At 69.4% G+C, this 11,447-nt stretch overlaps 2 protein-coding genes across 2 annotated transcripts; both read left to right on the top strand.

Moving 5' to 3' along the window:
* Positions 1-486: 486 nt before the first annotated feature.
* TIMM50 (translocase of inner mitochondrial membrane 50) lies at positions 487-6,423 on the top strand. The gene is made up of 11 exons (XM_065655184.1): positions 487-660; positions 1,396-1,540; positions 2,152-2,183; positions 2,661-2,682; positions 2,912-2,970; positions 3,649-3,768; positions 4,264-4,368; positions 4,453-4,551; positions 5,683-5,839; positions 5,920-6,026; positions 6,132-6,423. The coding sequence occupies exons 1-11, from the start codon at positions 487-489 to the stop codon at positions 6,222-6,224; spliced, it is 1,113 nt and encodes a 370-aa protein (XP_065511256.1). The 3' UTR covers positions 6,225-6,423.
* A 191-nt stretch (positions 6,424-6,614) lies between these two features.
* DLL3 (delta like canonical Notch ligand 3) lies at positions 6,615-11,420 on the top strand. Its single transcript, XM_065655084.1, has 9 exons — positions 6,615-6,771; positions 6,982-7,190; positions 7,264-7,321; positions 7,562-7,729; positions 7,816-7,886; positions 8,541-8,916; positions 9,914-10,364; positions 11,057-11,141; positions 11,228-11,420. Exons 1-9 carry the CDS (start codon positions 6,615-6,617, stop codon positions 11,231-11,233), a joined length of 1,581 nt encoding a protein of 526 aa, XP_065511156.1. The 3' UTR covers positions 11,234-11,420.
* Positions 11,421-11,447: the final 27 nt, after the last annotated feature.

Below are 11,447 nucleotides of genomic sequence, written 5' to 3'. Positions count from 1 at the left end.
ACCGGGGCCCCCCCCCGCCCCACAGAACCGGGGTCGGGGTGGGGGGGTTGAATTAGGACCCCTGTGCCCCCGGGGCTGGGGAGAGGGGGGGTTAAACCGGCCCCGCCGTGGGGCTGGGAAGGGGTTGGAACGGGGCGCGGGGGGGGGTTGGACTGTGACCCCAGTGGGGCCGCATCGGGGGGGTTAAACCGGGACCCCCCTCCCTCCCCATAAACTTTGGCGGGTGAAGCGGGTTTCGCGCCGCCGCGCACGTGTTTTGCCCCCTCCGCTTCCGCCTGCTCTCTCATTGGCTCTCGCAACGCCGGCCCCGCCTCCCCTCCGCCACCATTGGCCAGCAGCCGCGCCGCCATTGGTCGTCACCCCTCACGCCCCGCCTCTCGCGTCCCGACTCCTCCCCTACTCTCCCCTCCGCCGTCGCTGATTGGCTGTGCGCGCAGGAAGGGGATTGGCCGCCACCGCCGCGCCTGCGCAGTGCCGTACGGAAAGATGGCGGCGGCGGCTGCGGCCTGTGGGGTCCGCGGGGTCCGGGCCGCCCTCGGGGCCCGGCGGGTCCGCTCCGCGCTGGGCCGGGCCCACAGCGGCGCCGCCGGGGCCGCCGGGGCCTCCGGGGCCTCCGGGGCCACCGCCGAGGTGCTGCGGGAGCGGCTGCGGCGGCACCAGGTGGGGCTGAAGCCGGGCGGGCAGCGCCGGGCCTGGGCCTGGGCCTGGGCCTGAGGGGCGGGAAAACCCGCGGGTGTCCCCGGGTGTCCCCGGGGCCTCTCTGGCCGTTCCCGGTTCTGGCGTCCCCGGAGGGGCTGCGGCCGTCCCGGGGTGTCCCCGAGTGTCCCTGGGGGGGTCCCTTTGTCCCCGTGTCCCCCCGGGGGTGTCCCCGGGCTCCCCTTTGTCCCCTGTCCCCCTGGGGTGTCCCAGGGCTCCCCTTTGTCCCCTGTCCCCCCTGGGGTGTCCCCGGGCTCCCCTTTGTCCCCTGTCCCCCTGGGGTGTCCCCAGGGCTCCCCTTTGTCCCCCCGGGGGTGTCCCCGGGCTCCCCTTTGTCCCCTGTCCCCCTGGGGTGTCCCCAGGGCTCCCCTTTGTCCCCCCTGGGGGTGTCCCCAGGGCTCCCCTTTGTCCCCCCTGGGGGTGTCCCCGGGCTCCCCTTTGTCCCCTGTCCCCCTGGGGTGTCCCCAGGGCTCCCCTTTGTCCCCCCGGGGGTGTCCCCGGGCTCCCCTTTGTCCCCTGTCCCCCTGGGGTGTCCCCAGGGCTCCCCTTTGTCCCCCCTGGGGGTGTCCCCAGGGCTCCCCTTTGTCCCCCCTGGGGTGTCCCCAGGACTCCCCTTTGTCCCCCTGGGGGTGTCCCCAGGGCTCCCCTTTGTCCCCCTGGGGGTGTCCCCGGGCTCCCCTTAGTCCCGCGTCCCCCCAGGTCCCCGAGGGCCCCCCCGGGCGGCAGGAGGAGGAGGAGGCCGAGCGGCAGCGCCGGGAGCGGGTGGCGCGGGCGCGGCGGGTGGCGCTGCGGCTGGCGGGGCTGCTGGGGGCCGGCGGCGGCGTCGCCATCGTCTACATCTTCGGTGAGCGGCCCCGTGTCCCCTGCTGGCCCTCGGTGTCCCCCCGCTGTCCCCTCGGTGTCCCCCCACTGTCCCTTCAGTGTCCCCGCGGTGTCCCTTCAGTGTCCCCGCGGTGTCCCCTCACTGTCCCTTCAGTGTCCCTCGGTGTCCCCCAGGTGTCCCCCAGTGTCCCCCCGGTGTCCCCTCACTGTCCCTTCAGTGTCCCTCGGTGTCCCCCAGGTGTCCCCCAGTATCCCCTGCTGTTCCCCCAGTGTCCCCCCGGTGTCCCCTCAGTGTCCCCCGGTGTCCCCTCAGTGTCACCGCAGTGTCCCCCGTGCTGTCCCCTCGGTGTCCCCCGCTGTCCCCTCAGTGTCCCTGTGGTGTCCCCCCGGTGTCCCCCAGTATCCCCTGCTGTTCCCCCAGTGTCCCCCCGGTGTCCTCTCAGTGTCCCCGCGATGTCCCCTCAGTGTCCCCTCAGTGTCCCCCGGTGTCCCCTCAGTGTCACCGCAGTGTCCCCCGTGCTGTCCCCTCGGTGTCCCCCGCTGTCCCCGCGGTGTCCCCCCAGTGTCTCCCCAGTGTCCCCCCAGTGTCCCCAGCATCACCGCGTCCCCCCCTCACCTGCGTTCCCCCCACAGGCACCAACGCGGTGGACGAGCACGGGGCCAAGGTGAGGCCGGTGTCCCCTCCCTGCCCTCTGGGGACATTTGGGGACGCGGCACCTTCCCCATGTCTCCCCATCCCCTCCTGCCCCCCCGTCCGCTTTTTCCTTTATTTTGGAGTCTTTTTCTTGCCCCGTGTCCCCAGGGGGGATAACATGTCCCCAAGGGGGGTAACGTGTCCCCAAAGTGAGTGATGTGTCCCCAGGTGATGTGTTTTTCTCCCCCCAAACCCCCTTTTTTGGAGGTTTTTGATGCGTGGCCCCCCAGGGAGGGGAAGGTGCCAATTGTCCCATGTCCGGGGGACACGGGGACATCAAACGGGTTGACAAGTGGGGGGGCCAAACAGGTGACAATGACACCGGGGAGGGGGGGAGTGACAACATCAGAAACGGCGTCACCTACGTGCAAATTGTCGCCGTCACCTCCCCCGGTGTCACCCCCGATGTCACCACATCCCCATTTTAACCCCCCCGTTCCCCCCACAGATCCCCGATGAGTTCGATGCCGGTGAGTGACGTCCCCAACCCCCCTCGGGGGGGGTGACATCGCGTCCTCGGGGCCATTTGTCACCTCGGTGTCACACCCGGCGGCTTTTACGGCGTTTTTCGCACCCCGTCGTGACCCAAAAGGGGCTTTTTTGGGGGCGTTTTGGTGCTTCCTTCCCACGGGGGGGGGCGGCAGGGGGGGTGTCACCCCCCTTGGGGACACCGTGATTGTCACCCCATTGTCACCGCAGACCCCGTGGGCATCCAGCAGCTCCGCAGGACCTACAAATACTTCAAGGACTACAGGCAGGTGCGTGGGGGCCCCTTTTTGGGGACGTTTCCCCCTTTTTTGGTGCCCCTGGGGGTGGCCGTCCCCGTCCTGGGGACCTTCGTCTGCGTTTTGGGGACGTTTCGCGTCGATTCGGGGACATTTTAGGGCGTTTTGGATCCTCGTTCCCCCTCGTCACTGTTCTGAGGAGTCGTGTCCCCGTTTTGGGGTCCCCTTGTCCCCATTCTGGGGGACACTTGTCCCTCTTTGCGGGGGGGTTGTCCCCACTTGGGGTCGTTTCACCCCAATTTGGGGGGTTTCTCTCCACTTGGGGGTTGAATCATCCTCAATTTGGGGGGATTTTGTCCCCACTTTGGGGTCATTTCACCCCCAATTTGGGGGGATTTTGTCCCCACTTTGGGGTCATTTCAGCCCCAATTTGGGGGGATTTGGTCCCCACTTTGGGGTCATTTCACCCCCAATTTGGGGGGGTTTTGTTCCCACCTTGGGGTCATTTCACCCCCAATTTGGGGGGGTTTTGTCTCCACTTTGAGGTCGTTTCACCCCCAATTTGGGGGCTTTGTCCCCACTTTGAGGTCGTTTCACCCTCAATTTGGGGGTTTCTCTCCATTTCGGGTGGTTCCCCGCCCCGTCCCCAACGCGCTGGCTCGGGGGGGGCGTCCCCACCCCCTGTGTCCCCACCCCCTGTGTCCCCCCCAGATGATCATCGAGCCCACCAGCCCCAAACTGCTCCCGGACCCCCTGCGCGACCCCTATTACCAGCCGCCCTACACCCTGGTGATCGAGCTCACCGACGTGCTCCTGCACCCCGAGTGGTCGGTGAGTGTCCCCAAGCGGGGAGCGTGTCCCCAAGCGGGGGGAACTTGTCCCCAAGAGGGGTAACACGTCACCAAGGGGGGGTAATGTGTCCCCAAAGTGAGTGATGTGTCCCCAAGGGGGGTGACGTGTCCCCAAAGTGAGTGATGTGTCCCCAAGTTGGGGGAACTTGTCCCCAAGTGGGGAACGTGTCCCCAAGCGGGGGGGAACTTGTCCCCAAAGTAAGTGATGTGTCCCCGAGGGGGGTAACGTGTCCCCAAGTGGGGGTAACTTGTCCCCAAGGGCGGTAACTTGTCCCCAAGGGGGTGACGTGTCCCCAAAGTGAGCGATGTGTCCCCAAGTCGGGGAACGTGTCCCCAAGGGGGGAACACGTCTCCAAAGTCAGTGATGTGTCCCCAAGGGGGGAACGTGTCACCAAGGGGGGTAACGTGTCCCCAGGGGGGGTAACGTGTCCCCCGCCCCCCCCGCCGCCGTGACCCCCCCTCTTTGTGTCCCCAGCTCGTCACCGGTTGGCGTTTCAAGAAGCGCCCGGGGATCGAGAGTCTCCTCCAGCAGCTCGCGCCGCTCTACGAAATCGTCGTGTTCACCTCGGAAACCGGGATGGTGGGGACACGGGGACACGGCGGGGGGACACGGGGGGGTGTCCCCCGCCCCCTCACCCCCCCGTTTCCCGTGTCCCCCCCCCAGACCGCGTTCCCCCTCATCGACAGCATCGACCCCCACGGCTTCGTCTCGTACCGCCTGTTCCGCGACGCCACGCGCTACATGGACGGGCACCACGTCAAGGTGGGGGACGGGGGGCAGGCGCTGTGTCCCTCTGTCCCTGTGTCCCTCTGTCCCCGTGGCCATGTCCCCTGTGTCCTTGTGTCCCTGTGGCTGTGTCCCCAGTGTCCTTCTGTCCCCATGGCCATGTCCTCTGGGCCATGTCCCCTGTGTCCCTCTGTCCCTGTGGCCATGTCCCGTGTGTCCCTCTGTCCCCATGGCTGCGTCCCTCTGTCCCCATGGCCATGTCCTCTGGGCCATGTCCCCTGTGTCCCCCTGTCCCCATGGCTGTGCCAGGGCCTGTGTCGCCTCTGCTGTTTCCCCGGTGCTGTGTTCCCATGTCCCCATGTCATGTCCCCATGCCCAGGGCCATGTCCCCCTGTCCCCATGTCCCCCTGTCCCACACCTTGTCCCCCCATCCCCTTGTCCCCATGTCCCCACACCCCGTGCTGTGTCCCCATGTCCCCGTGTCCCCACACCCCGTGCCGTGTCCCCCTGTCCCCGTGTCCCCACGTCCCATGCTGTGTACCCGTGTCCTCACGCCCCGTGCTGTGTCCCCCTGTCCCCGTGTCCCCACGTCCCGTGTTGTGTCCCCCTGTCCCCGTGTCCCCACGTCCCATGCTGTGTCCCCGTGTCCCCACGCCCCGTGCTGTGTCCCCCTGTCCCCATGTCCCCACGCCTTGTGCTGTGTCCCCCTCTCCCCCTGTCCCCCTGCCCCGTGCTGTGTCCCCCTGTCCCCCTGCCCCGTGCTGTGTCCCCATGTCCCCATGCCTTGTGCTGTGTCCCCTTGTCCCCGTGTCCCCACGCCCCAGGCCGTGTCCCCCTGTCCCCTTGTCCCTGTGTCCCCATGCCCCGTGCTGTGTCCCCCTGTCCCCGTGTCCCCACGTCCCGTGCTGTGTCCCCCTGTCCCCGTGTCCCTACGTCCCGTGCTGTGTCCCCCTGTCCCCCTGTCCCCCTGCCCCGTGCTGTGTCCCCCTGTCCCTCTGTCCCCGTGTCCCCCCACCCCGTGCTGTGTCCCCCTGTCCCCGTGTCCCCACGCCCCATGCCGTGTCCCCGTGTCCCCCCGCCCCGTGCCGTGTCCCCCTGTCCCCCTGTCCCCCCGCCCCGTGCTGCGTCCCCCAGCACCCCGCCAGCCCTCTCTTTGTCCCCCCCCAGGACATTTCGTGCCTCAACAGAGACCCGGCCAAGGTGGTGGTCGTGGATTGTCGCCGCGAGTCCTTTTGCCTGCAGCCGTTCAACGGGCTGGCGCTGCCGCGCTGGGACGGCAGCTCCGACGACCGCGCGCTCTACGACCTCGCCGCCTTCCTCAAAAGTGGGTGAAACCCCCCCGAAAAAAAAAAACCCTTTCCCCTCCCCGGCCCCCTCGTGACGCCCCGTCCGTCTGTCCGGCAGCCATCGCCCTCAGCGGGGTGGAGGACGTGCGGACGGTGCTGGAGAACTACGCGCTGGAGGAGGATCCGCTGGCGGCGTTTAAACGGCGCCGGACGCAGCTGGAGGAGGTTGGGGACACCGCGGGGGGGGACACAAGGGCCGCGCCATGGCGGGGGCGGGGGGGGCGACCCCCGGTTTTGCCCATAACGGCTGCTTTTTGCCCCAAACGGCAGGAGGAGCAGCAGCGTTTGGCGGAGCAGAAGCCGGCGGGGCTGTTCCTGGGGGGCCTGGCCGGGCGGTTCTGGCCGCGCTCCAAGCAGCAGTGATGTCATCGTGACGTCATCGCGACGGGCCGTGACATCAGCGGGGTGTCCCGTGTGCGGGGGGACGCAAAGCAGCGCCCCCCGCCCCCCCCCCGCCCACCGGGGTTTTTTTTGCAGGAGCGAAGCTGGGGGGGGGACACATCACCGTGACACGGACAATTCGGGCAGCGGCCCCGGGGAGGGGCCGCGGTTTTTGGGGACATTTGGGGGGGTTTTGGGGGTGGGGGGGTGAATAAAGAGTGACGTGGAGCTGCGGGTGCTGTGGTAGTTTTGGGGTCCGGGGGGGGCGCTGTGTCCCCCCCCGGGGGCGTGGCCTGGAGGGGGCGTGGCTAGAGGGAGGGGGCGTGGCTAGAGGGAGGGGGCGTGGCCGGGGGCGTGGCCAAGCCCTTAGAAATGGGTCTGGGGGGGTCGCTGCGCTCAGAGCCCGCGGAGCCCCCGGAGCGGACGGGACCCCCCGACCCCCCCCCAATGGCTGCGCTGCTGCCCCGCGCCTTCCTCCCCCCCCTCCTCATCCTCCTCTGTGCCCCCCCCGTGAGCCTCACCCGGGGGGGTGGTCCCTGGGGGGTTATTTGGGGGGGTCCCTGGGGGAGTTTGGGGCGGAGGGTCTGAGAGTATTTGGGGGATTGGGGGGGCTCGGGGGGTATTTGGGGGATTGGGGGGGGTGAGATACTGGGGGGGTCCCAGAGGGGCCACTTTGGGGCTCTGGGGGGGGGGTTTGGGGGGTCCCGGGTGCTGACCCCCCCACTCCCCCCAGGTTGAGCCGTCGGGGGTGCTGGAGCTGCGGGTGCTGTCAGCGCGGGGGGGCCCGTGCGGGGACGCCCCCCCTCCTGCCGCCTCGTTTTCCGGCTCTGCCTGCGCCCCCCCGGGGGGGGCGGCTGCACTTTAGGGGTCACTCACAGCCCCCCCGGGCCCCCCCCCGCCCCGGGGACCCCCCGAATTCTCCGTCTGCCCTTTGCTTTCCCATGGCCGGTGAGGACGCCCCCCCAAATCTCACCCCCCCCCCCAATCTGACCCCCCCCCTAATTTGGGTGTCCCCCCCCAGGGCACCGTGTCCCTCGTCATCGAGTCCTGGCGACTGGAGGAGCCCGAAGGATCCGGGGGTGAGGGGGGGGCAAAGGGGGGGTCTGGGGTTTGGGGGGGGAATGGGGGTCAAGGAGGGGCCCTGGGGTTGGGGGGGGGTCTCATAGGGGTGGGGGGGGAGATGGGGGTCCCAGGGGGTAAATGGGGAGGGGGGCAAATTAGGGTTTGGGGGGACAAAGGATGTTTGGGGGGCAAATGGGAATCCCGGGGGGGGTGGTTTGAGGGGGGGTCTGGGGGTGCTGATGACTCCCACCCCCCAGGGCCCCCCCGGCGCCGTTTTTTGGGGCGCGCGGTGACGCGGCAGCACCTGGTCCCGGGGGGGCCCTGGACGGGGGGGGGGCCCGGGGGGGGCCTGAGGTTCCGCACCCGCCTGCGCTGCCGCCCCCCCGCGCGCCCCCCCCGCTGCGCGCCCCCCCGGCCCCCCCGCCGTGAGTACCCCCCCGCCCTCCCCCCCCAGCACCCCACGGTGTCCCCGGGGCTGGGGGGGGCCCTGACCCCCCCTCTGTCCCCACAGGGGGGTGTCGGGAACCCTGTGCCCCCCCCGGCACCAACGGCAGCGCCGGCACCAACGGGGGCTCCTGTGGGGTGAGTGGGGACACCCCTGCGCCCCAAACCCCCCCGGTCACCCCAGAGACCCCCTGGAACCGGGACCCCCCCAGTGTCACCCCAGGGACCCCCCCAATGTCACCCCAGGGACCCCCTGGAACCGGGACCCCCCCCAATGTCACCCCAGGGACCCCCTGGAACCGGGACCCCCCCCGGTCACCCCAGGGACCCCCCCAATGTCACCCCAGGGACCCCCTGGAACCGGGACCCCCCCAGTGTCACCCCAGGGACCCCCCCAATGTCACCCCAGGGACCCCCTGGAAACGGGACCCCCCCGGTCACCCCAGGGACCCCCCCAATGTCACCCCAGAGACCCCCTGGAACCGGGACCCCCCCCAATGTCACCCCAGGGACCCCCTGGAACCGGGACCCCCCAATGTCACCCCAGGGACCCCCTCAATGTCACCCCAGGGACCCCCCCCGTCACCCCAGGGACCCCCCCAATGTCACCCCAGGGACCCCCTGGAACCGGGACCCCCCCGGTCACCCCAGGGACCCCTCAATGTCACCCCAGGGACCCCCCCAATGTCACCCCAGGGACCCCCCGCTCTCCCCGTCACCCCCAAGTCCTCACCGGGTGGGGGGGTTCCGGTGTCCCCCTCCCCGCTCCAATTAACGGCGCCGCCCCCGCAGGGTCCCGGCAGCGACTCCCCGGGGCCACCGTGTGACCCCCCCCGGCCGGCGGCACCGGAGTCACCGGGAGCCCCGGGGGTGTCCCCGGTGGCCCTGGGACCCGAATCCCCGGGGGTGTCCCCGGTGGCCCTGGTGGCCCCGGCAGCCCCGGAATCCCCGGGGGTTTCCCCAGGGGTGTCCCCAGGGGTGTCCCCGGGGGTGTCCCCGGTGTCCCCGGTGTCCCCGTGCGCCCTCGGGCCGTGTTTCAACGGCGGCTCCTGCACCCCCGTCGCGGGGGGAACCGGGACCGGCTACAGCTGCCGCTGCCCCCCCGGCTACCGGGGGGCGAACTGCGAGCGGCGGGCGGATCGGTGCGCGCAGAGCCCGTGTCTCAACGGTCAGTGTCACCTCAGTGTCCCCCGCGTCCCCCATGTCCCCATGTCCTCCATTTGATGTCACTATCCCCCATGTCCCCCATGTCCCCATGTCCCCCATTTGATGTCAGTGTCCCCCATGTCCCCCACGTCTCCCATGTGCCCAATGTCCCCATGTCCCCGTGTCCCCCATTTGATGTCACTGTCCCCATTGTCCCCCATGTCCCCCATTCAATGTCACTGTCCCCCACATCCCCAATGTCCCCATGTCCCCCATGTCCCCCATTCGGTGTCAGTGTCCCCCACATCCCCCATGTCCCCCATTCAATGTCAGTGTCCCCCACGTCCCCATGTCCCCCATGTCCCCACATCCCCACTGTCCCCCATTCAATGTCAATGTCCCCATGTCCCCCATTCAATGTCAGTGTCCCCATGTCCCCCATGTTCCCCATTCAATGTCAGTGTCCCCATGTTCCCCGTTCAATGTCAGTGTCCCCATGTCCCCCATGTCCCCACATCCCCCATGTCCCCCATTCAGTGTCAATGTCCCCATGTCCCCCATGTCCCCCATTCAATGTCAGTGTCCCCATGTCCCCCATTCAATGTCAGTGTCCCCCACGTCCCCATGTCCTCCATGTCCCCACATCCCCCATGTCCCCCATTCAGTGTCAATGTCCCCATGTCCCCCATGTCCCCCATTCAATGCCAGTGTCCCCCACATCCCCCACGTCCCCATGTCCCCCATGTCCCCACATCCCCCATGTCCCCCATTCAATGTCAGTGTCCCCATGTCCCCCAGGTCCCCCATTCAATATCAGTGTCCCCATGTCCCCCATTCAATGTCAGTGTCCCCCACGTCCCCATGTCCCCCATGTCCCCACATCCCCCATGTCCCCCATTCAATGTCAATGTCCCCATGTCCCGCATTCAATGTCAGTGTCCCCATGTTCCCCATTCAATGTCAGTGTCCCCGTGTCCCCCATGTCCCCACATCCCCCACGCCCCCGTGTCCCCCCCCAGGCGCCCTCTGCCGCGACACCCCCCGCGGCCCCTCGTGCCGCTGCCCCCCGGGCTTCTGGGGCCCCCGCTGCGAGCACAACCGGGACGACTGCACCCCCAACCCCTGCGCCAACGGGGGCACCTGCCAGGACGGCGCCAACAGCTTCTCGTGCAGCTGCACGCTGGGCTACGCGCCCCCCCGCTGCCACCGCGCCGACGACTGCACCCCCAACCCCTGCGCCCACGGCGGCACCTGCTACACCCACATCTCGGGCCACGTCTGCGCCTGCCCCCCCGGCTTCATGGGCCCGCGCTGCCAGGAGGAGGTGGGGGGGCCCCCCCCGGCCCCCCGGCCGCGCTGGCGCCCCCCGCCCCCCCCGGCGCCCTTGGCCTTGGCGCTGCTGCTGCCGCTGGTGCTGCTGGCGCCGGGGGTGGGGCTGGCGCTGAGGAGGAGGAGGGGGGGGGGGGACAGGTGAGAGACCCCCCCGGCAATGGGGGACACCCCATATGGGTTTGGGGGGGGGGACAGGTGAGAGACCCCCCCGGGAATGGGGGACACCCTGGGAATGGGGGACACCCCATATGGGTTTGGGGGGGGGGGACAGGTGAGAGACCCCCTGGGAATGGGGGGACACCCTGGGAATGGGGGACACCCCATATGGGTTTGGGGGGGGGACAGGTGAGAGACCCCCCTGGCAATGGGGGGACACCCTGGCAATGGGGGACACCCCATATGGGTTTGGGGGGGGGGGACAGGTGAGAGACCCCCCCTGGGAATGGGGGACACCCCATATGGGTTTGGGGGGGGGGGAGCAGGTGAGAGACCCCCCCGGGAATGGGGGGACACCCTGGGAATGGGGGAGACCCCATATGGGTTTGGGGGGGGGGGACAGGTGTGAGACCCCCCCGGGAATGGGGGGACACCCTGGGAATGGGGGACACCCCATATGGGTTTGGGGGGGGGAAAATGGGAGACGCCCCAAAAGGGGTTTGGGGGGGGGGACAGGGGAGACCCCCCCAATGGGTTTGGGGTGGGGGGGAAATGGGAGACGCCCCCAATGGGGTTTGGGGGGGGGGGGGGGGCATGGGGGACCCCCCCAGGGGGGTTTGTGGGTTGTACCAAGTGATTTGCGGGGGGGGCTCATAGGGTGTTTTCTTTGGCAGCAACCATGCGGCAGAGCCGGGGGGGGACCCCGCCGGGAGCCCCCCCGAGAGGGAGCGGCGGCCGCCACGCGCGTCCGCGACGCGGGTGAGTCCACACCCCCCCCCCCCAAAATCCCCCCGGCACCCCCTTTGCGCCCCCCTCCTTTTAACCCCCCGTTTCTCCCCCTCCAGGTTTGAGCCGGCGCTGATGGCCCCGCCCAGGACCCCCCCACCCCCCGAGTGGTTTGACCCGGCGCGCATGGCCCCGCCCAGGACCAGCCCAACTCCCCGAGTTTGGGGGGACCCCAGTGGTCCGGGGACCCCCCCGCAAGGCGGGATGAGGATGAGGGGGGGGGATTGTGCCATAAAAGCTCTTTGAGACGTTTGTCTGTGTCGATGCGTCACCTGGCAC

The sequence above is a fragment of the Caloenas nicobarica genome, chromosome 37 (assembly GCF_036013445.1).
Source record: "Caloenas nicobarica isolate bCalNic1 chromosome 37, bCalNic1.hap1, whole genome shotgun sequence".
NCBI classification, from domain to species: Eukaryota; Metazoa; Chordata; class Aves; order Columbiformes; family Columbidae; genus Caloenas; species Caloenas nicobarica.
Note: the sequence above shows the minus strand (reverse complement) of the source record. Positions and strands in the feature narration are given on the sequence as shown.